At 43.7% G+C, this 24,253-nt stretch overlaps 1 protein-coding gene across 7 annotated transcripts in view; it reads left to right on the top strand.

Moving 5' to 3' along the window:
- TTC17 (tetratricopeptide repeat domain 17) overlaps window positions 1–24,253 on the top strand; it is a 147,740-nt gene that overhangs the window by 98,524 nt on the left and 24,963 nt on the right. For 2 of the 7 annotated variants that reach the window (XR_016217574.1, XR_016217573.1), the window contains 6 exons: window positions 7,522–7,781; window positions 8,194–8,347; window positions 10,270–11,243; window positions 12,004–12,124; window positions 14,598–14,757; window positions 16,332–16,415. Coding sequence is in view for 5 of the 7 variants with exons in the window: in XM_089309447.1 (XP_089165573.1) it covers window positions 7,522–7,781; window positions 8,194–8,347; window positions 12,004–12,124; window positions 14,598–14,757; window positions 16,332–16,415; window positions 18,182–18,304 (902 nt within the window). In the remaining 2 variants the exon portion in view is untranslated. Of the gene's footprint in view, window positions 1–7,521; window positions 7,782–8,193; window positions 8,348–10,269; window positions 11,244–12,003; window positions 12,125–14,597; window positions 14,758–16,331; window positions 16,416–18,181; window positions 18,390–18,764; window positions 20,600–24,253 lie in introns of those variants that run through there. The other 5 variants (XM_089309456.1, XM_070071410.2, XM_017346067.4 and 2 more) reach the window with 3 other exon arrangements.

Below are 24,253 nucleotides of genomic sequence, written 5' to 3'. Positions count from 1 at the left end.
TGAAATAGATATTATTAAGCCCATCCTATGGATGAAAAGAATTGAGACTCAGAGGAGTTAGGTTACTTGCATAAGATCTTCAGTATATGGCATAATTAGAATTAATCCTCAGGCCCTCTAGTTCCACATATATGATATTTTACCTGCTGTTCTCAGAGTGGGGTTTTGATGGGTTAGAACTTTATTTTTGTAATCAACACAGTCATTTTAAAGAAAACTGCCATGAATTATTACCATTATTTTATAAAATGCAGTATTTTAATGTCAAAAAGTACAAAGATGGTCTCAGAATAAAGGTCAGGCCGGCGCCGCGGCTCACTAGGCTAATCCTCCGTCTTACGGCGCCAGCACACTGGGTTCTAGTCCCAGTTGGGGCGCCAGATTCTGTCCCAGTTGCTCCTCTTCCAGGCCAGCTCTCTGCTGTGGCCAGGGAGTGCAGTGGAGGATGGCCCAAGTGTTTGGGCCCTGCACCCCATGGGAGACCAGGAGAAGCACCTGGCTCCTGCCTTCAGATCATTGCGGTGCGCCGGCCGCAGTGCGCCGGCCGCAGTGCGCCGGCCGCGGCAGCCATTGGAGGGTGAACCAACGGCAAAGGAAGACCTTTCTCTCTGTCTCTCTCTCTCTCACTGTCCACTCTGCCTGTCAAAAAATAAATAAATAAATAAATGTCAGTCTTTGTCAAAAATACACATTTGGCAACCTTAGAACAAAAATGCATTTGTGTATATGAGAGAAAGAGTGTGTGTGTGTGTGACTGCTTTATATGCATGTCCTTTTCAGACTCCTCGTAGTGCTACAGGTTGGTGTACATTCTGTCAGTGATTAGCATGAAAATGACCCATCTAGAATTCCTCCCCAGAAAACCTTAGCTGTGGAAGGAGGTCATAGGTTTTATAGTTATATCCTGGCTCCACCATCTACTAGCTGTTGAATCTTGGGCAAGTTACATAATCTTTCTGAGCCTTCTTTATCTTGTTTCTTTTTTCTTTTTAAGATTATTTGAAAGAGTGACGGAGAGAGAAAGAGAGATCTATCTTCCATCTTCTGGTTCACTCTCCAAATGGCTACAACAGCTAGGACTGGGCCAGTCCAAAGCCAATAGCCAGGAACTCCATCTGGGTCTCCTATCTTAGTGGCAGGGGCCCAGGTAACTTGGACAGTTTTTTGCTGCTTTCCCAGGCACTTCCAATCCAGGGAGTTGGACTGAAAGTGAAACAGCTGGCACTCGAACCGGCACTCATATAGGATGCTGGCTCTGCAGGTGGTGGCTTAACCTACTTTGCCCAAATGCTGGTCCCTCTTTACCTCATTTTGTTGAAAATAAACCAAAAACAAAAAGCGGCAGAATGGTTTTGAGTAGTTAAATAAAATAACTTAGGAAAGCATTTATAATTAATGCCTAGTACACAATTGGAACCTAGTAAAGGCTCACTTGTACAAACATAGGCATGACCCTGTTGCGTAAGTCTGGTGGCTGCTGCAAAGCCAGCGTCCATAGTATCTCCTTAGTAAGCCTCTGTTGAGTAAAGGGAGCCCTCGCATGAGCTGTTGCAGAAAAGAGTCCCTGTTCGCTTTCTAGGTTATCTTCCTGGTGTTCTCGGTTTTCCCTTGCTCTACTGACCCCTCTAAAAGGAGGAGGGGTGCCACCGTGCAGCTGGAAATTCAGAGTTATTGTCTGCTCAGCACTGAATCCCTTCCCTGCCGTCTCAGTCTGAGTGATTGCTTCGGCGCCTTTTGTGCTTTCTGATGATTGGCTTGAAATGCTATTCCACTGTATATGCAAATCTGCAGCTTTACTGTCTGGCTTCAGGCAGATCACTGGCTTTTAAAGAGACCACCAGAACTGAAGACAGAGTTTCCTAAGGCCCTGCATTGGCAGAGCCCTAATTTGTATCCGTGTTTGTCTAATTCCTCAGTATACTCTATTTGTGAGAACATATTTTAAGGATATATTCTCTCTATGGTGCCATTATTAAAGGTACAATGTGCCCTGCTTGTCTTCAGAAACCACATCAGGTACTTGAGCCTGTTGATGTAAGTCATGCAAGACTTTCTGGAAGAGTGTTTTGAGTCAGACTTGGAAGGAAGGCCTCTCCTGTGCTAGCTGTCTCTTCGGATGCATGAGCTCTACCTCTGTTTACTGTCAGTCCGCTTTGTTTGGAAGCTGGCACTCACCTTGGCATGCTCTGCTCGCTGAAACTCTTCTTGAAACCTCTCTTCAAGACTGTTAGTGCTGTTTCTTACCCAGCACAGCTTCCCTGCTCGCCTTCTGACGTCTCCTCCCTCGCAGTCGTGGCTCCAGCAAGTCCCTGACTGGCTTCTGCTTCCATTCTCAGCGTGGTGACCTCCCTCATTCTCTCCCTGGATAACCCCTTCTGTTTTCAGCTGATGCCAGTATTTTCTAATATTGAGCTACAGTGTGACCTGTCATTTCTCATTTTGCCTTACAAAGCTAACAAATTCAGTCTTATTTCTCATTAATAGCACATTGCCTTAGCTGTTGTTCCTGTCCACTCCATTCCACCCCACGTCTTTGCTTCCCATCAACTGAGTACCCTCATTTCCTGGAACTAGTCCAGTTATAAATGGCTTCTAGTTCTTCTACCATCTCTGAAGCACTCTGTCTGTAAATCTTCAAAAATCTTCCCAGTGAGATATTTTTCAAGCCTAACTTTATGCCATATATCATCTGCTCTGCCTACCACTGGGTCACTCTTGGTTTCCTCAGTCCCTTATTTAATGTGGGTTTAAGTACTTCACCAATGAACGCGCTCCTCTTTGAAAGTCTCTTAAACTGAGGTGCCCAGACTTAAATATGACTCTCCAGAGTGTTTAGAACACTGACAGGTTGTGCTGAGCTACTTTCTGTCTTGATTATACTCTGTATGTTTATCTCCATCTCAGCACATCTGCTCATCCTTGCTGTTCTTGACAGGTTACTCACGTTCTCTTCACCTTCATAATATTTATTCTCTTTTTTTCCAGTGTGAAAATGGTACATGGTAAAGATAAAGCAAAAATAGATATGAGAGTCTCAGTCTGGTTCAGTTTGCATCATTGCCATCTGTCCCACAAGCAGCAAGTCTAACACTTACTTACCCTTCTTTCTCCAAGTATAATTAAAACCTGAGATCCCTTTACAATCCAGATCTGTCACCAAACCAGACTTTTGTATTCCCAGCTTCCCAGGACAGTCGTGTAGGACAGTGTTCTCTGCACAGCACGGTATCTGGAGATAGGCTTCTCCATCCATTCTAGCCTTGCCCAGTAACTATGGGTTTTTATGTCCCAAGCCCTCAGCACATTGTTACAGCAACAAGGAGCAACAAATCTTAAAAATGAGTGTCTAAAATCCCATCTCATTATACTGTTGCCCACGACTAATTCCATTCTTTGTAAACAGCATTCTGTTTTCGTGTTCACAGAATCTAAGCCTATATTCACAGAATAAAACCCCACTTTTATATTAAACTATAAAATCTTGACACCATCTTTGATTCTGCCCTGTTACTGATTTTTCTGCACTAAAATTTTGTCACATACCTCTTCCTCCTCCCGTTTTCCAAATTCTCTTTACCTTCACCCTAAGATAGCCAACTTCAAATGAGGGCACATCAGAAAGTTGTAGAAGATGCAAGCTGTCTTTTGATTCAATTTTCCCACTAACTTTTTGAAGTTATCTTGTATAACCTGTAGATTGTGAACTACTTATTTTTTTAATTTTTAAAAATATTTTAGTCCCTAGATGTGAGTAAAGCCACTGTCTGCGGTGCCAGCATCCTATATGGGCTCTGGTTCAAGTCCCAGCTGCTCCACTTCTGATCCAGCTTCTTGCTAATGCTCCCTGGAAAAGCAGCAGAGATGATCCAAGTCCTTGGGCCCCTGCCTGCAGGTGGGGGATCTGGAAGAAGCTTCTAGTTCCTGGCTTCAGATTGGCCCAGCTCCAGCAATTTCAACCATTTGTTTGTTTTTTTGTTTTGTTTTTTAACTTTTATTTAATGAATATAAATTTCCAAAGTACAGAATATTGATTACAATGGCTTCCCCCCCATAACGTCCCTCCCACCCGCAACCCTCCCCTTTCCCACTCCCTCTCCCCTTCCATTCACATCAATATTCATTTTCGATTCTCTTTATATACAGAAGATCAGTTTAGCATACATTAAGTAAAGTTTTCAACAGTTTGCTCCCACACAGAAACATAAAGTGAAAATACTGTTTGAGTACTAGTTATAGGATTAAATCTCAATGTACAGCACACTAAGGACAAAGATCTTACATGAGGAGTAAGTACACAGTGACTCCTGTTGTTGACTTAACAAATTGACACTCTTGTTTATGGCGTCAGTAATCACCCTAGGCTCTTGTCATGAGTTGCCAAGGCTATGGAAGCCTCCTGAGTTCACTGACTCTGATCATATTTAGACAAGGCCATGGTCAAAGTGGAAGTTCTCTCCTCCCTTCAGAGAAAGGTACCTCTTTCTTTGATGACCCGTTCTTTCCACTGGGATCTCACTCGCGGAGATCTTTCATTTAGGTTTTTTGTTTTTTCCCCAGAGTGTCTTGGCTTTCCATGCCTGAAATAGTCTCATGGGCATTTCAGCAGGATCCGCATGCCTTAAGGGCAATTTCAGCCATTTGTGGATTGAACGGTAGATGGATGATACCTCTTTCCGTCCCCCCCCCTTCCCCCCTTGCCTCTGCCTTTCAAGTAAATAGTTTTTTAAAGATTTATTTATTTGAAAGGCAGAGTTACAGAGAGAAGGGGAGAGACAGAGATCTTCCATCCGCTGGCTCACTCCCCAAATGGCCACAATGGCCATGGCTGCTAGCCAGGCCAAAGCCAGGAGCCTGGAACTCCATCTGGGCCTCCCCATGTAAGTGACAGGGTCCAAGCACTTGGGCCTCCTTCTGTTGCCTTCTCAGGCACACCAGCAGGGAACGGGGTTGCAAGCTGAGCAGTTGGAACTTGCACTGTGCCACAACACTGACCTTGTGCACTGCCTTTTTAACTGGTTCTTTGTCCTCCGTCCTCTCTCTTCTTGTGCCTGAGTTACTACCCCAAGCCTTTGACTTTCAGGAGTATGACCCTCATCTTACTCTTCTCCCGCTTACTGTCTTCCTGACAGACATTCGTAATGCCACCCTCCTTCCCTAAGCATCTTGTCTGCTGAGGTCCCCAAGGCACATTCTTTGTCCTCATTAATTTGAGGTTGGAAACATCCTCCCCCGTGGCTCCCTTGCCCTGTGTGGACGTGTGTGGGCTCCTGAGTCTGTGCGTGTACTTCTTTTAAAATGTTGTTACCAGGCCGGCGCGGCGGCTCACTAGGCTAATCCTCCGCCTAGCGGCGCCGGCACACCGGGTTCTAGTCCCGGTCGGGGCGCCAGATTCTGTCCCGTTTGCCCCTCTTCCAGGCCAGCCCTCTGCTGTGGCCAGGGAGTGCAGTGGAGGATGGCCCAGGTGCTTGGGCCCTGCACCCCATGGGAGACCAGGATAAGTACCTGGCTCCTGCCTTCAGATCAGCGTGGTGCGCTAGCCGCAGCGCGCCGGCTGCGGCGGCCATTGGAGGGTGAACCAACGGCAAAGGAAGACCTTTCTCTCTGTCTCTCTCTCTCACTGTCCACTCTGCCTGTCAAATAAATAAATAAATAAATAAATAAATAAATAAATAAAAAATGTTGTTACCATGCGAGTGACTCCCCGTTCTCCGTTCTGACTCCTGACTCTGAGAAGCATGTTGTGCTCACACTCAAACATTTTTTCCTCTAGAAAAAGTATTTTGTCTCTTTTAATGTAGCTAGCTCTGTGTCTCCAAATTACAATTATAAATAAATTCTATGTAATTCCTGCAGAACTTTCATATTCTTTGCTCCTGCCCAGCACAGCTTTCTGTACAGCTTAGACATACCGAATGCTAAATAAATAAAGGCTGGATTATTTTTCTAACTCAACATCTTTGTGACCTCCCATTTCCCACCCTTGAGGAGAGAATATAAGAACACGTACATACTTAGCGGTGTTCTTTAGGAACCAGCAGCCTTGGGAAGGCCCGACGGCGGCCACAGCACAAAGCTGCGGCAAGCTCCGCAGCCTCTCCTCCTTGGAATATTGGTTTCCGTCAGTGAAAGTCCTTCCTGCTAAGGTGTTTTGGTATCACCATATGGCAGGGTGCGGGGAAGCTGTAACCTTTGAATCTGGGTTTGCTGAACTCTTCACTGGTGAACAATCTAAACGCTCTCCAATTAGTCAGAGTTACAAAATGCAGCATCCCTGTGCAGCTCTCACTGTACCCTGGGGAAGAGTTACCTGTGGCCTCCCTTTGGCCAAAAGGCACTTTATTAAGTCTTTTTTTTCCCCCCCGCTGAAACCAAATAATCAAAAACCCTTCCTTGTCTCAGGTCTGGATATAAAGAATTCAATGGTAGCCATACAAGAAGGAAGAAGAAGAAACCTAAAACAAGATGAAGAGGACTTAGAGACAGCTCAGGTGCTACAAGTCAGACACCAGGCAGTTCTAATTCAGTTCCTCTTTGGGTTCCTGGTAGCAACTCTGTCCAGCTGCTTCTCTGGGATGTCTACTGACAACTTTGAACTTTAAGAAAATAGTAGCAAACAAGGTAGAAACTGAAAATTAGAACTCCTCTTTGGCAAACCTGTACCCTCGTTTCAAACAGTCCTAATAAAAGCAGTAGAAATCAGCAGATTGTTAAGAAGCCTAGAAAGTTTCTTTTACTGGAAAAGACTGCTATGTATTTCATAGGCATATGTTAACCATTGGAAGAGTCCTATAGATTTTTCAAGAAAGAATACTTTAGACATTTGTAACAGTACCACTATACTGACATCAGACTCTCATTTTCTGTAACTGAAGGTGGGATGGGAAGTGCAGATGCCACCAGAGTTGAGAGACACTGCTGACTCAAGTTTTTAGGGTTTTTTGTTTGGTTCTTTTTTTTTACTTAATTTATTTTAAAAGCAGAGCCACAGAGAGGGAGAGATATTCCATCTACTGGTTCATTTCCCAAATGGCTGCAACAGTCCCTGCTGGACCCAGCCAAACCTGGAGTCAGGAGTTCCATCCTTGTCTTCCATAAGGGTGGCACAGGCCCAAGCACTTGGGCCATCTTCCACTGCCTTCTCGGGCACATTGTCAGCGAAGCTGGACTGGAAGCAAAGTAGCTGAGAGTCAAACCAGCACTCCGTTTTGGGATGCTGGCATTGCAAGCAATGGCCTAACCCAGTGTGCCACAAGGCCAGCCCCTAGTTTTAAGTTTGAGTTTTAAAGGGCTCTTCTTCCAAAAAATAATATGTAACATAGCTGTTTTCAGCCAGGCCCTTGGGAAAAGCCAGAAGACAAAGATAGGGTTTTATTATCAGTTTTGAAGATGCTGAATGGTACTTTTCTTGAAGGTGAACTATACAAGTGTCTGAACAGTGCCAAAACTTTTCTCTAAAAGCCAAGTTGGAATCTCAAATGCCTGAACAAGTAACTTAGTCACATGCTGACCCTTGAATTTCAGGTACAGTGGTTGAGGAGAGCAATGGTTCCGATGAGATGGAGAATTCAGATGAAACAAAGATGTCAGAAGAGATACTGGCCTTGGTGGATGAATTTCAACAGGCGTGGCCTCTGGAGGGCCTTGGTGGAGCACTGGAGATGAAGGGGCGGCGTCTAGACTTGCAGGGGATACGCGTGCTGAAGAAAGGCCCCCAGGACGGAGTGGCCAGAAGCTCTTGCTATGGAGACTGCAAAAGTGAAGATGATGAAGCAACAGAATGGGTAAGAGGTGGTCAGCTCGGGCCTCACGAAATGGTAGCGCAGGGTTCAGAAGGCCCTAGTTCATGGAGTGTGAACTTTCTGCTGGCAGTGTGGCCTTCTTAACCCCACCCTCCAGGGCAGCCTTCACATTGATTGCCAACTCCTCTGGGAAGCATAAAGAAATGGGGTGGGTGTAAAGCCATACTCAAAGTCTATAGACTTGCAGGTGCCTGATTCAGACATCTTTCTGTTCAGTCTCCTCTATACATGATTCTACGCTAGATTTGTTCATTTCACTAACCATTTTTCATTGAAATCTCTGAGAATTAAACCAGAGAGAATTTCACCCTAGCACAAGACTATCTGATAGCCACCGTCATTAGCAGATTTAGTAATTGGTTTCATTTGTCCCTAACATGTTTCTGCTTCCCAGATCACATTCCAGGTTAAACGAGTAAAGAAACCCAAAGGAGATCATAAGAAAACTCCTGGGAAAAAGGTGGAATCAAATCAAGCAGAAAATGGACATCGTTACCAAACAAACCTGGAGATCACTGGCCCCAAGGTGGCATCTCCTGGGCCACAAGGTAAATTTGAATGTTGAATTTGCCAGTTTTCGTCTTTTAGACTTAATGTCTCATTTCTCAGAGTATGTGCTCGTGACTAGACATTGTTCAGATGAGAAGATAAAAGGGCAAAATGAACAAGAAAGCACTCATTGATATTATAAAAAGTTTAGTTTGACTTGACTTTTTACCATTGTCTATATGGCTTATATTCTTACCGCCTTAAGCTTAAATATTCCTTGGATTTATAACTTGACAATCCAGTGTAATACATAAAAGTGTGGGTTTGAGACAGTCTCCCTGAGTTCAAAGACCAGTTCTGCCACTTACCTCCTTTTGTCTTATTTATAAAATGGGGGTAATATTCACATCTCCTCTTGAGGGTAGTTCAGAGGATTACAAGACCTTATACGCACAAAGTGATTTAAGTGCCCTGGACATGTAGGGCTCAGTAAATATTAACTATCATGTGTCAAGTATCTCTTTAAAAGTCTGAATAAATGTTTTGGAACTGTTCCCCGTAGAAAACCACGTATGTCAAAGCTTAGCATATCCGTTCAGGGCTCATAGTTTTCTGAAGGCTGTCTCTGGGCTCCAGGCTAAGGGCCATTGCCACACATTCAGCTGACTTTCTTTTCCACCACTTAAATAGTGGTCATGGAATTCCTTTTTAAAATGTTATGTTCTTTTTAGAATACTAAATATGAAGATATTTTTACTGTCCTGAAATTTTACTGTACTGAAAATTGAAAGTAACTGCATTAAAATGAGTCTTGTTTAATTTGCTGTGAATCCTTACCAAAGCTAAAAGTAGAGGACACAAAATAAAATATAAAGAATGGGGTCAACTTGGCTTGGCTCAATCCCAGAATGAACTGTGAGTTGTAAAAAATACCAAGGATACCAAGAAGAACATATTATCATGGCTGTGAAGTTAAAAAACTTGAATTAGTTCTGTTCTTTAAGGAAGCTAGCATGTATGAACAAGTTACACAAGAAAAGTGGCATTTCCTGTATTATGTTTGTCTTGGGTGTCAATGAAAAGGTTGTCCAAACTTATAAAACTTATGGAAATGAAAGTTCCAGTGGATTAAACATCATAAAGGAAGAAAATGTAGGTGTTGTTAAGGGGGGAGGAACTTTCTAATGTGGAGTATAAAAGAAGAGTGTGTTTAGAAAATACATACATTTTTGAAAAATACCAGTAGTAAATATTTTCTATTTCATCAGCTGCATTTTTTTTACATTTCAGTATCTCAGGAATTGAGATACATATTACAGCTAATGATATCTTATATAATAACTGCCAGTCTTTTCTTTCTTTTTTAAATTGTGTAAAATAATGTGCACCTTAGAGTTGATGACATTTTAGATTTGATGAAATATGGTGTATTAACCAAGCACACAGAAGCAAATCTAGAAAGAAATGCACAAAAATGTCATAAATGGTCATCCCTGGTGCTGCTAGAGCTGTGGATGATTTTTTTCTTCTGTATGGCTTTTCTATTTTATAAATATTTTATAATAAGCTTAATTCCCTTTATATCAAAAAACTAAAAATATCTTACAAAAGTAGAAATTAAAGCTCAGTATTGTGAGCACTTAAGCAATTTCAAATGGTTTCAGGTTGTTGGACCAAAGTAGAGCGTTGAGTATTCTTGCAGATGAGATCATAGAACCATTTACTGTCATTGCCGTGAAAAGTTCCAAGGGATGGAAGAGGTGCAAAATACTTGAGATTCAATATCCTAATTTTCAAATAAATAAGGATTCTGCTGAGTACCAACTAATAAGTTTCATGATAAATCCTGGCAAAATGCTAAAGCAAATTATTAAACAGATAATTGTGAGCCTATGGGGGAAAAGTGGAGATCATTAAGAGCCATTGTAGATTTACTAAGTACTGATAATGCTTAACTAATTTCATTTCCTTTTTTGGTTAGGGCTACTAGACTGGAAGACCAGGGAAGTGCCATAGACATAATGTAACTGGATTTCAGCAAGGCATTTAACAGAGCCTCTTTTGATATCCTTGTGAACAAGATGGAGAGATGTGGGCTCGAAGTTTCCCATTGCCTGCAGGATAAAGTCCAAACCTCCTAGTGTGGCGTACAATCCAGCATCTCTCAGCACCATTCTCTGAACCAACCATGCTTTTATTTTAACTCTGTGCCACTGCATATGCTGTACCCTCTGTCTGGAATGCCCTTATGTCACCTCTGCGGTGCTAAAATGCCACTCACGCTAAAACTTCAAACTCAAGTGCCATGTCATCCTTGTTATCTTCAAGCAGAAATAGTTGCTCTTACCTCTGTGCAATTGTTCTACACCTGCAGTCTTCCACTTCTCCTGTTGTATTTATAATGATTTGTTAACGTCTACCTTCCTCACTAGACTGTGAGCTCAAGAGCAGGCCACCTTATTATTCCTGTCTGTATCCCTAGCATCCTAACTTTCCTAGCCCCTTATAATAGGTGCGCAATAAATATTTTTCAAACAAATTTCTGAAACATAAAAGCTTTATTGTGAAACTTATGGTTTATTTAAGTTATTAATTTAAACAGAGTTAATCTGAAACTTCCAAACTATTCTCGTCTATTTTATTAAAATCTAAATTTAAACCTCTGCCTGTACCTCACACAGTTTTCTGTTGTTAGTAAAGTCCTACAGAATAAAAAGTTACAGTTCTCCTACCTTTCCATTCCATTGTAATTCCTGCAGAAGATCCCTTCCCAGGCAAGACTTAGTTCTTTTCTTGAGGACTTGGTCCATGTAGAGGGCCTAGACCCACAAGGTAGTTCCTGGGAAGGATATGAGAAAGCCCCGTGTAACTTTAAATAGGGTGGCGCCTGGGAGCATGCGTGTTAGAGTCCAACAGACCTGGATCTGGACCCCAGCTCTGCCACCTGCTAGCCAGGTAATTTCAGACAAGTCACTTAACCTTGTTGAGCCTCTCTTTTCTCCTCTGAGAAATGAGAATTTAAACTCATCTCATAAGGTTATGAATGTAAAGCATTTAGCATAGTAAATGAACACACAGTAATTGCTCTTAAAAAAAAAAAAGGTAACTTTTCATTGTCATCTTTCCTTCCCAGCAGTAGTTTTCTGCATGGGGTGATTCTGCCCGCAGGGGGACATCTGGCACTATCTGGAAACATTTTTGGTTTTACATCTAGGGGCAGGTACTACTGACATCTAGTGGGTGGATACCAGCAATGCCAGGAAACACCCTCCAATGCACAGGGCAGGTCCCTGCGATGAAGAGCTATGCAGCTGGAAATGTCAGTAGTGCTGAGTGGAGAAAACTTGCTTTAGTGATAAATGTTTCTGCTAAGAGTTGTCCTTATAAAATCAAAATGTAGAAGAAGTGAAAACTCTGTTTGGTTAGAATGTTAACTTTGAAGAATATCTTAACCCTTGTTTCATGTTAGTTTCAAATCCAATTTACTTCACCATCTATAAGGTGAATAAGGCTTTACTCAAAGATGATCTTTATTCCCGTTGCCATAACTGAGACGATTTCAATGAGATCTGTAGACGGTGAACATTCTGAAGACTAGAAAAATGACTGGCATCACCAAATATTACAGTCTGGGTGAAGCAGTCACCAGGGCACGCGGCACTGTGGCTTCTGTTCCTTGGCAGTGGTACAGATCTGTGACATACTTTTCTTCCAGGAAAAAAACGTGACTACCAGAGTCTGGGATGGCCCAGCCCAGACGAATGCCTCAAACTCCGCTGGGTAGAGCTGACTGCCATTGTGAGCACCTGGCTTGCAGTTTCTTCAAAAAACATCGAGTGAGTATCTCGAACCTCTCCTTGCTCATGGCCTGTCTGTACCATTGAGCTCCCTGGGCATCAGCTGACTTCAGGGCTGCCATCTCTGTCAGCAGCTTAGACGTGTCACCCTTCCTAGAGCTGGCAGATCAAAGGATGACCCTTGCTGACCACAGCCCCCAGGTGGACTCAGCCCACTGTAGAGACTGGTGGATGCGTCCCCCTTCCAGTGCCTGCACTCACACTTTGTAAGCTCTCTGGAAGACACATATAACTCACTTAGTTTGAATTAAAAGACTGGGTCTCTCTGGAAGCACAAAATCCATGGGCTCTCATAGACTGCATGAGCTTGTAGGGGAAGCTGAGCAGATCCAGATTTCCTGCCAAGATACAAAACAAGCAAGGGTGCCTCTGTGATAGCTGTTTCCTCCCTGGACATTCATCCTCTTGCTGGCCCCTTTTCTAGCGATTAAGTGCTGAGAGCTCTCCAGGACTTAGCAGTAAGCCTCCCACTGTGTAATCACTCCTAGTCGGCCTGACCTGCTCCCAGGGCCTCACCAGCTTCTTGACGGCTCCCAAATTTGGATCTCAAGACCAGACCTTTTTTCAAGGTCTACCTTCTACCCATTTACCCAGAGTTACCTGCCTGATCTCTCAATCTAGAACTCTCTCTGGCACCTCATGTTCAGGAAAAGGAAACTCAAAATTTTCTTGCCAGTGCTCCATCCAAAAAATGATTCATTTTGTTTGCTCATTTCTTATTCTTGGTGCACAGCTCCGGCAGTGCTTAGGCGAGATCCCTCAAACCCCACTCCCTTAACTAATCTGGTCGCTTCCACTCCATGTGCTGTTCTCCATCTCCATTGCTGCCTCCTCAAACTAGAACAACATCATCTACACATGGGTTCATTCAAGAACTCCCTAGCTGGACTTCTCTGTGTGTGTGTGTGTGTGTGTGTGTGTGTGTGTGTGTTTGGAGGCAGGGGGAGGTAAAGATCTATTTATTTGAAAGGTAGAGTTACAGAGGGGAAGAGGCAGAAGCAAAGAGAAAGAAGTCTTCCATCCACTGGTTCACTCCCCAAATGGGCACAGTAGTCAGGGCTGGGCCAGGTCAAAGCCAGGAGCTAGGAACTCCATCCTGGTCTTCCATATGGGTGGCAGGGGCCCAAGTACTTGGACTATCATTCTCTGCTCTCCCAGGCACGTTTGTGGGAAGTTGGATCAGAAGTGGAGCATCAGAGAATTGAACCAGCATTCCAATATGGGACGCTATCATTGCAAGCAGTGGCTTAACCTGCAGTGCTACAATGCCCCTCCCACCTTTTAATCTGAGAGGCAGAGAAACAGAGACAACCACGCAGCTCTCATCATCTAGTTCACTGCCTAAATACCTGCCAAGAGCAGGGCCTGGGCAAAGTCAAAGCCAGGAGCCAAGAACTCAGTGCAGTTAGGGACCCAACTACTTGAACCATCACCTGCTGCATTCCAGTATCGGTGTTAACAGGAAGCTAGAATCAGAAGCAGAGCTGTGACTCAAATGCAGGCACTTGGGAATGGAATGCCAGTCCCCCAAGTAGTATCTTAGCTGCTATGCTAGCACCAAGCCCTCAGCTTAAATCGTACCTCCTCAGAGAAGCCTTTACTAACCACCCGCTTCTCCATAACAAAGGAGACAGACATAGCCTGCTGTGGTGTACTGTCGGTGTGCTAGGTGTCTGTCGTAACCTGCCTCATCTGTAATAGGTGCCCCACATGGCCATGAGCACCCTAACCGCAGGGACTGTGTGAGTTTTCTTAATTATTTTAGTTACAGTATATGACACACAATAGGCTCTGAGTAAATCAGTGAGCGAGTCAGTGAATGCATGTCCAACTTATTACATAGCTGGGAATGAAACTGGAGATACTGTTAGTGCATAGGACAGTCTATATAATATTTAGTCTGTGCCTAGTGGGAAATACATGAAAGGAGTTTTTTTTTGTTTTGTTTTTTTTTTTTTTTTTGAAAGGCAGAGAGACAGACAGTGGTCTCCCTCATCTGCTGGCAAGGGCTAGGCCAGGCCAAAGCCAGGAGCCAGAAACTCAACCCAAGTCTCCCACATGAGTGGCGCTGGAGCCAGCACTGCTGCCTCTCAGGGCGCATGTTAACAGGAAGCTGTAACCAGAAACAGAGCTGGAACTTGAACCTAGGCGCTCTGATAGGGGATGTGGATATTTATTAATATGCGGCATATTAACCACTGCACCAAAGGCACATCCCGCATGCTCACATCTTATACGCAGACATAATGCCCAGCTGTATCTGTAAATGTATCCTCTGAACTTTGAGTAGTATTTCTATAGGGAGAAGGGTGCTTCTGTGCATAAAGGAAAATAAAAAGGTAGAAACCACTAAAGGGATAGCTTATTGAAGTGTCGATCAGCTGATTGCTAATGTTCTTTCTCCTCCCCACCCACATTTTCCACATTTAATATGGTAATCTCCATTTTTCAGCATCACAGAACACATAGACTTTGCCACCCCAATACAGCAGCCAGCGATGGAGCCCCTCTGCAATGGCAACCTACCCACGAGTATGCATACCCTGGACCACCTGCACGGGGTTTCGAACCGAGCCAGCCTGCACTACACGGGTGAGAGTCAGTTAACAGAGGTGAGTGCTCAGCTTTGCATGGCCTGCTGTACTCTTTTTTTCCCCCTACAGATTTATTTATTTATTTGAAAAGCAGAGTTACAGAGAGAGAGAGAGTTTTCCATTCACTGGTTCACTCCCTAAGTGGAGCTGAGTCAATCCAAAGCCAGGAGCCAGGAGCCAGGAGATTCTTCTGGGTCTCCCTCATGGGTGTGGGGGCCCAAGCACTTGGACCATCCTCTGCTGCTTTCCCTGGTGCATTAGCAGGAAGCTGGACTGGAAATGGAACAGCTGGGACTCAAACCAGCTCCTATATGTGGCTTTACCCACTATGCCACACTCCAGCCGCAGCCTGTTGTACTTCTAGACTTAGTGACGGTGCAGCTGGTACCAGAAAGCACAAGTGACTAGCGCTGATTTTTCTGCCTTTTTTCGGTTGACTGTTTTCTGGGTAGCTTTGGGCCAAGCCTAATATTTTTTAAGCCCTGGAACTAAATATAAGCTTTTTTTTTTTTAACTATGAAAGTCTAACTCTGATTTACCTGTCAAGTGGGTAGTGGCCTGCCCTTCTATGACATAGAGGCTCTTGATAGAAATGTTTGGACAATTAATCCTCTTATTCGCACTCTCAAGAAGAAAGGGGAGCAGGGAAGGTGCTGTGGCACAGCAGGTTAAACCCCTGGTCTGAAGCCTCAGCATCCCGTATGGGTGCTGGTTTGAGTCTTAGTGCTCCACTTTGGATCCAGCTCTCTGCTGTGGCCTGGGAAAGCCGTGGAGGATGGCCCAAGTCCTTGGGCCCCTGCACCCATGTGGGAGACCGGGAAGAAGCTTCTGGCTCCTGGCTTCTGATCAGTTCTACGCCAGCCATTGCAGCCATTTGGGGAGTGAATCAGCAGATGGAAAACCTCTCTCTCCATCTCTACCTCTCCATCTCTATCTTTCTCTCTAACTCTGACTCTCAAATAAATAAAATCAATCTTTAAAAAAAAAGAAGAAGAAGAAGAAAGGGGAAGAGGGCAGACCTAGTGCATTCCTAGCAAATAAGATTCCTAGGACAAGACTTGGAGAAACGTGTCACAAATGTCCACTGGTAGAGGAGTGGTTAAATAAATTTTGGTATAGATGTGAAATAGTATACAGTGGCACCATTAGAGAAGATGTAGTAGAAATAGTTTTATTGGCATAGCAATGTTGCGAATGTGTTATGTGAAAACTTAGAAAACAGTATGTACTGTAGTACTGTATTTTGAGAGAACAGTAATGTGTGTATCATAGAAAAAATCTGAAAGACAAAAAGAAGATATTAGCAGTGGCTACATGTGGGCAACGATGGGCAACGAGATTACAAGTGAGTGTTTCTTTCTTCCTTTCTCTTTGCTAATGTTGCTTTAGTGAATGTGTGTTACACTCTGATTGTGAAGTGGGAGAGACAAAGGGGAAAGTAAAGCAGCCTTGGGCGTGTCTTCCACAGACAGCCTCCCCACGAAGCCCCCGCAACTGTCCCAGAAAAGCAGAGGCTTCTGTTGTGTAGGCTCAACTCAGCGTCAGCGGCATCTGCCTCTCACTCCTCTGATCCACTATAATTCTTGTTGCAGGTACTGCAGAATCTTGGCAAAGACCAGTATCCGCAGCAGTCACTTGAACAAATTGGCACCCGAATTGCCAAAGTTTTGGAAAAGGTAAGTCCCCCTACAGGAAAGCTGAAAACTCCTGTTTCTAGATTGGTTGTCCCTGAATGACTCCAGCCTCTTCTGTTCATCACATATTACTTGATGACTAAAGGGATAATGTGAGGTAACCCCACTCAGAATGTTTCGATCCCTTTTCCATCACTTGGTTAGTATTCTTGTTTGCCTCTTTTTATTTACGTTCTGTGGTGAAACTTACCTAAGCGGTTTTCTCTTTCCTACTCTAACACAGTTTATAGTGGTGGTGGTATTGGAAACCGTGGAATCTCTGTGAAATAAGTTAGACATTGTTCTGGTCATGAGGAATATTTGGCATTTTGGGATGGTGGATGGGGAAGATATTTTGAAACCTTTTCCGTTGAAATCATGAAACCAGATATTAATGAAACTGCAATAGAGCCTGCAAAAAAATACAGTGAGAGTCTCTAACACTCATCTACTTCTGTGTGTTGGAAATGTAAAGAGGGTTTTTTTTTTTATTTTAAATCAGTTATTTTATGGCTAAGCATCTCTTTCTTATCAGATAACATTTGAGAGGTAATACAGTAATTAAGAGAACAAGCTCATTTCCAGTATTAGTGTGAGATAGCAGCCTCCTTCCTCATCTGGATGCCACACATGGAGAAGCCATCGTCCATTTATAATTAAGTTAGGGCACAACAGATAACGATCCCGAAGTCCAGAAAGGTGAAGATTCCCAAACATGGTTAAGATAGACACAGAAGCCACTCAGGATGACTTGGAAGCAGAAGCTAGGGCTGGATAGCAAGTTCAGAAAACATCAGCAGAAGTCCACTGCCTGAAGGAACTTCCTACAGGTAGCCTAGCCACAGTCCTGAGTAATAAAAACAGCAGACACGACGCTGAAATTAAAATGGAAGAAAGCTATTAGAAAGAAAGGCAAAACTTACTAAAAAAAACACTTTGTAGAAAACTCTTATCATGAAACTACTTGCAATTCAAACTAAACTTTCCTTTGTGAATCTAAAAATCATACTGAACAGTTGTCTTGTTGAATAAAGATCGTGAAGCTAAAATATAAAAAAAAGTAGAGTAGAGCAAAGAATGTAAAAACAGGAATAGAAAACAGAAATACAGATTGCATATCCCTTATCTGAAATTCTTAAAACCAGAAATATTTCAAACTTCAGATTTTTTGAGATACTGGAATATTTGCCTATACAAAATGCACTATTTTGAGGGTGGAACCCAAGTCTAAACATGAAGTCCATTTATATTTCATATATACTTTGTGCACATAAGCCTGAATGTAACTGTACGCCACAATTTCAGTGTCTGACTGTGACCTATCACATGGTGTCAGGGGTGGAATTCTCTGCCTAGGGTGTTGTGTCAGCACTCAGACCTTTAGTATTTTGGAGATTCCACATTTCCAGATGAGGTATTCCCAACCTGCTTATGAAACTTGAGTACCAGGTGGAACACAAGAAACAAATAGAAGCAGTAATCACAGAAACAATGACCAGATTGGAAGAAGCAACAAGGAGAATGTAGCACAATCACAGAAAGGGACCCAGAAGGTAGGATTGAGAAAAGTAAGTGAAGTAAAACAGAGAATTAAAAAGAATTGATGAGGGCCAGCATTGCGGCGTGGAAACGCTGCCCTGTGACACTGGCATCCCGTATGAGTGCTGGTTCGTGTCCCAGCTGCTCCACTTCTGATCCAGCTCCCTGCTAACAGCCTGCGAAAGCAGCAGAAAGAAGACCCAAGTGTTTGGGCCTCTGCACCTCTGTAGGAGACCTGGATGAAGCCCCTGACTCCTGGCTCCTGGCTTCAGCCTAGCCCAGCGTTGGCCACTGCAGCCATCTGGAGAGTAAACCAGCAGATGAAAGATATCTCTCCCCACCCTGCACCATAACTCTGATTTTCAAGTAAGTAAATCTTAAAAAAGAAAAAGAAGTAGAAGAATTGATGAGAGTATGCTAGGAAAAACATATTCAAAACTAGATTTAAATAACACTCAGCAAGTCTTACTTCTGTAAAATACATTTGCCTAAAAGGACATACCCAGAACAATCAGCAGCAATACCATTCAAGCAAATAAAATAATTAAATCTTTAAAAAAAAAAAAAAAAAGAATCTGGAAAAAAGTGATAAATATTGTAAATATTGAAGAAAGGAAAAATAAAGACCCAATGTATGCAGAACAGGGATCCTAAAGTAGAAACTAAAGCAATGAAACAAAACAAATCATTAAAAATTATAATTCAAGAAAATATTCCTAAAATAAAAGACAGAATTGAAATTTCAAATTGAAAGGGCATTCCTTGTGCTTGGGAAAAACAACCAAAAATGGCCAATTCTAAAAAATATCCTAGGGGCCGGTGCTGTGGCGTTGGGTGAAGCTGCCGCCTGCAATGCTGGCATCTCATATGGACACTGGTTCGAGTCCCAGCTGCTCTATTTCCAATCCATCTCCCTGCTGCAGCCTCAGAAAGCAGTAGAAGATGGCCCAAGTCCTTGGGCCCCTGTTCCCACATGGGAGACCCGGAAAAAGCTCCTGGCTCCTGGCCCCTGGCTTCAGATCGGCGCAGCTTCAGCCATTGCAGCCATCTGGGGAGTCAACCAGCGGATGGAAGACTTCTCTCTCCCTCTCTCTATCTCTGCCTCTCTGTAACTCTGTCTTTCAAAGAAATAAATCTTAAAAAAATTCCAATAAAACTTTTTAAAATGAAGAAATTCTTTGGGACATTCAAGTAAAAGAAAGAAAGCAAATGTTACCAGATTTTTCTACAGTGATTCTTGATTCCGAGAGAAAATGGAATAACACATTTAAGATACTTAAAGAAAAAAAAAAATATGAGCCAAGGATTTCATGCGCTTCCAGATTGACTGTTGGTATAGAGTCTGTTGGTAAATGTGATGAGCATGCAATGAATGTTGTTCCTGCAGGCCCCTTCTTGAGAGGTCTGTGACTGGAGAATGAACTTCAGACCACCAAAGTGACTACACCACATTGGTGTAAGGAACGAGAAGCAAACATTGTGTATTTGCCTGGAGGATCAAGACTTAATAATGGCTCTGGGGCCCAGCATTGGATGCTACAAGTTAAGCTGCCGCCTGCAATGCCAGCATCTCATATGGGCCCAGGTTCTCATCCCAGCTGCTCCGCTTCTGATCCAGCTCCCTGCTAATGCACCTGGAAAAGCAGAGGAAGATGACCCAAGTATTTGGGTCCCCGTCACCTACCAGGGAAACCCAGATTGAGTTCCTGGCTCTTATTTTAAGCCTGTCCCAGCCCCAACTTTTGCAGCCACTGGGGAGTGAACAAATCTGTCTCTCTCCTCCCAACTTCTTTCTCCCTCTGTCACTCTGCCTTTCAAATAAATAACTAAATCTATTTTTAATATAACTTATAAAAATGATACAACATGTTTTTGATCTCCAAACCTAGCAAGATAAAATTAAGATTAAAAAAAACTTGGGACAGGCATTTGGCATAGAAGTTAAGATGCCCACACCCCATACCGGAGCACCTGGGTTCAATTTCCAGCTCTGGCTCCTGACTCAAGTTTCCTGCCAGTGCACACCATGCGTAGCTCAGGTAGTTAAATTCATGCCACCCACCTGGGAGACCTGGATTTGGTTCCTGGCTCCTGACTGTGGTCCCAGCCTAGCGCCAGCCATTGTGGGCAGTTGAGTAGTAAACCAGAAGATGGGAGCTTTTTCTCTTCCCCTCTTTATCTGCCTCAGATAAACAAATTACATAAGTTTATTAAAAATACCAAAAAAGTTTGAAGTGACAAGGAAATAAATTTTGTATTACTGAAGATAACAGTTCACCATGAAGTTGCAATATTTGTTTTATAATAATTTGTTATTGGGGGGCCAGCGCTGTGGCGCACTAGTTTAATCCTCTACCTGCGGTGCCAGCATCCCATATGGGCACTGGTTCTAGTCCCGGTTGCTCCTCTTCCAGTCCAGCTCTGTGCTGTGGCCTGGGAAAGCAGTAGAAGATGGCCCAGGTGCTTGGGCCCCTGCACCTGCATGGGAGACCCGGAAGAAGCTCCTGGCTCCTGGCTTCGGATCAGTTCAGTTCTGGCCATTGCAGCCATTTGGGGAGTGAACCATCGGAAGGAAGACCTTTCTCTCTGTCTCTCTCTCACTGTCTATAACTCTACCTGTCAAATAAATAAAATCTTTAAAATAACAATAATAATAATTTATTAATATTTGTTTACATGTTAACTAAGAAAAATTTCATAAAGCAGAAACTAAAGGAGATTCAGAGAAAATAGAATATACCGCAATTAAAAGTAAAAAAAAAAGTAAAAGGCAGCTCTTGCCTCTCCCAGGTCTCAAGCCAGAGCAAGGCTTTCAAAGCCAGTAATGGAGTGCCGAGAGGCATCTCCAGCCGCAAAACAAAGAACTGAGCTCTCCCACCTTCCAGTGGCCCCAGACCCTACAGTTCTGACGTCCTTGGAAGTGTCACTAGGACAAACAGGCGTCACCACTAGGCCCTGACCACTGAGTGTGCCATGAAGAAGACAGAAGGCAACACCACACGTGTGCTTATTGTGGATGTCAAAGCCAGCAAGCACCAGACCAAACAGGCAGTAAAGAGACTCTGACATTGAACTAGGAGAAGGGACCCCTGATTATGATGCCTTGTGTATTGCCAAAAAAATTATGGAGATCCTCCAAACTGAGTTCAGCTGGCTAATTCTCAATATATAGAGTTTCGGGACTGGCACTGTGGCACAGCAGGTAAAGCCACTGCCTGCAGTGCCAGCATCCCATATGGGTGCCAGTCATGTCCCAGCTGCCCCACTTCCAATCCAGCTCTCTTCTGATGCACCTGGAAAAGCGGAGGAGGATGGCCCAAGTTGTTGGGCCCCTGCACCCACATGAGAGACCCCAATGAAGCTCCTCTCTCTTGGCTTCGGCCTGGCCCAGCCAGGGCTGTTGCAGCCATTTGGGGAGTGAACCAGCAGATGGAAGAACTCTGCCTCTGCCTCTACCTCTGCCTCTGCCTCTGCCTCTCCCTCCCTATAAATCTGACTTTCAAATAAAATAGATATTTTTTAAGAAGGAATATCTATTTTTTCACCATTAATAATAATATTATAATAATAGACAAAAAAGATAGGAAGGATATAAAAAAACTAAAGTGTAATTGTAGGACCGACCTTGTTAAACATATAAAACTCAAAATTTTAATAATAGAAAATATATCTTTTCTTTGTTTGAAACTAGAATATTCATGAAACTTGATGATGTCAGAGCAGTGAACAAATTCAGATAAATTCCAGAAAAATAAAAATAGCACTCTCTGACCAGAATGCAAAAAGTAAAAACCATTCATATAAATCTTCATATTGATAAGGGGGGGGAGTCAGAATCACATACATGCCTGGACACATTCAACACCGACTTGCCACATTAACTCTAAGTTAAGAACTGGTGCGTATTTCTCTTCCTTTTCTCAGTAGAAAGGCCACGACCCTCCCAGATACCTTCTAGATGCTTTCCCACCAAAGCCGAGAACAAGACAAGAATGTCCAGTATATTTGCTACTACTCAGCACGCACTTAGAGGCATTGAGGTGGATAGGGAAGACAGGCGTATTCAGGATGCCTGATGATAAGATCATATGTCCAGAAAACCCCAAAGAATAAGAGAATTTAGTGAGATAATAGATTAAACATTAATGCAGATACAGAATTAATATCTCAGTTGGGATATAATAGGCCAAGGAAGGTCGGTGAATTGCCATAACTTTTTAAAAAAGAAAGATAAACTTTTAAAATCATGTTTCTAAAGGCGTCAGAAAGCTATGGAGGCAACGAAATATGAAAGAACTAAATTACTAGTGACAGAAGAACCTTCCCAAGGTGAACTGTCGATTGCCAGCTGTCTCTCCCCTCCGGGAGCGCTTAACTGATCCTGGGTGTGTGCTAGGGGTTGGGCTCAGCCCAGGGAGAAGGCCAGTGCTGGGGAAAGGAGAAACCAGTGAAGCTTTTAGCAGTTGCTCAAGGTAGGATTAACAGGTTGGAAAGCAAACACATGGCTAGTTTTTCTCCAAGGAACATTTAATTACAGCTAAGGCCACACAGGAGCCTGGGGAATTCAGCTGAAAACTTTAAGAAGGTGGAGTGAAATAACTCACACACTGCTTAGGAAACAAGGACGCCAGGTGGCAGCCAGCCTGCAGCCCATGGCTGGTCTTGCCTTCAGGAGTTATCTTGATGCTGCATATGGGAGACTGAGGTGGGTTGGGAAACTCTAAGACAAAGTCCTTGAACTGTAAGCAAGCCACAACCCAGATGAGTACCTGACAGGAGTGAGTGGATCAGACCTCACCTGATGTGCCAAGAGTGAAGGGGAAACCCGCCCTGATGAAGTGTGGCATCCTCTGGAGTTTCTGTGGTTCTGAGTACGCAAGGACTGAATACAGTTCAGAGAAGCAGGGTCATGTGATTGACAGCCAGGCAAGTACAGTCAAGAGGAGCAGACGCATAGAGTATCCTGATACAGGGTTAGCAGATAAGGACGTTAAAGTAATCATAATTGGGGCTGGTGCTGCGGTATAGTAGGTTAAGCCTCCACCTGCGGGGCCGGCATCCCATTTGGGTGCTGGTTTGAGTCCTGGCTGCTTCACTTAGGATTCAGCTCCCTGCTGATGGCCTGGGAAATCAGTAGAAGATGGCCCAAGTGCTTGGGCCCCTGCACCCACTTGGGAGACCCAGAAAGAAGCTCCTGGCTTCAGATCGGCGCGGCTCTAGCCATTGTGGCCATTTGGAGAGTGAACCAGTGGCTGAAAGACCTCTCTGTCTCTCCCTTTCTCTCTGTTAACTCTGCCTTTCATATACATAAATAAATCTTTAAAGGGGGGAGGTATCAGACACTCTAATGTGATGTTGAATACAGCAGAGCTCAGATTTTGTGAATGAGAAAAATATGTAAACTGAACCAAGGAGAGGAAAAATAGGAAAAAACAGGTAAGAACATGTGAAACGTGGTGAAATTGCAACATATATATGCATATAATTAGAATCTCAGAGGTAGAAAAGAAAGAGTGTGACAGAAACCACATTAGAAGAAATGAGGGCCGGCGCCGCGGCTCACTAGGCTAATCCTCCACCTTGCGGCGCCGGCACACCGGGTTCTAGTCCCGGTTGGGGCGCCGGATTCTGTCCCGGTTGCCCCTCTTCCAGGCCAGCTCTCTGCTGTGGCCAGGGAGTGCAGTGGAGGATGGCCCAGGTGCTTGGGCCCTGCACCCCATGGGAGACCAGGACAAGCACCTGGCTCCTGGCTCCTGCCATCGGATCAGCGTGGTGCGCTGGCCGCAGCGCGCCAGCCACGGTGGCCATTGGAGGGTGAACCAACGGCAAAGGAAGATCTTTCTCTCTGTCTCTCTCTCTCACTGTCCACTCTGCCTGTCAAAAAATAAAAAAATAAATAAAAAAAAAAGAAGAAATGAGAAAGAATTTTCCAAAACGGATGAAAAATGGAAGCTCAGCAAACTCCAGGCAGTACAAATGCAAAGAAGATCACACCCAGGTGCGTCACGCTAAAACCACTGAGAACCTGAAGCTTAAGAGCAGCCCAAAGGGAACTGGTCATTTGTGTCTCAGTTAAATCTTGCTGCACGTGGCATACAGCTCCAGAATGTGGTGGTGTAAAACAGCAGCCATCTGTTCACAGTTCTTCTGTCAGCCAGCCCTCGAGATGTGCCCACCTCGCCTAAAGTCACTCATACAGCTGGGACTGGACAGACAAGATAACATACCTTCCATGCAGGGGCACTTCAGGAAATTCATGATAAATGGAATATAAAAATAAATTCATTTTATTGCAAAAAAGT

The sequence above is a fragment of the Oryctolagus cuniculus genome, chromosome 1 (genome assembly GCF_051225735.1).
Source record: "Oryctolagus cuniculus isolate XC-2025 breed Fujian yellow rabbit chromosome 1, ASM5122573v1, whole genome shotgun sequence".
NCBI lineage: Eukaryota > Metazoa > Chordata > Mammalia > Lagomorpha > Leporidae > Oryctolagus > Oryctolagus cuniculus.
This window is presented reverse-complemented; position numbering and strand designations above follow the sequence as displayed.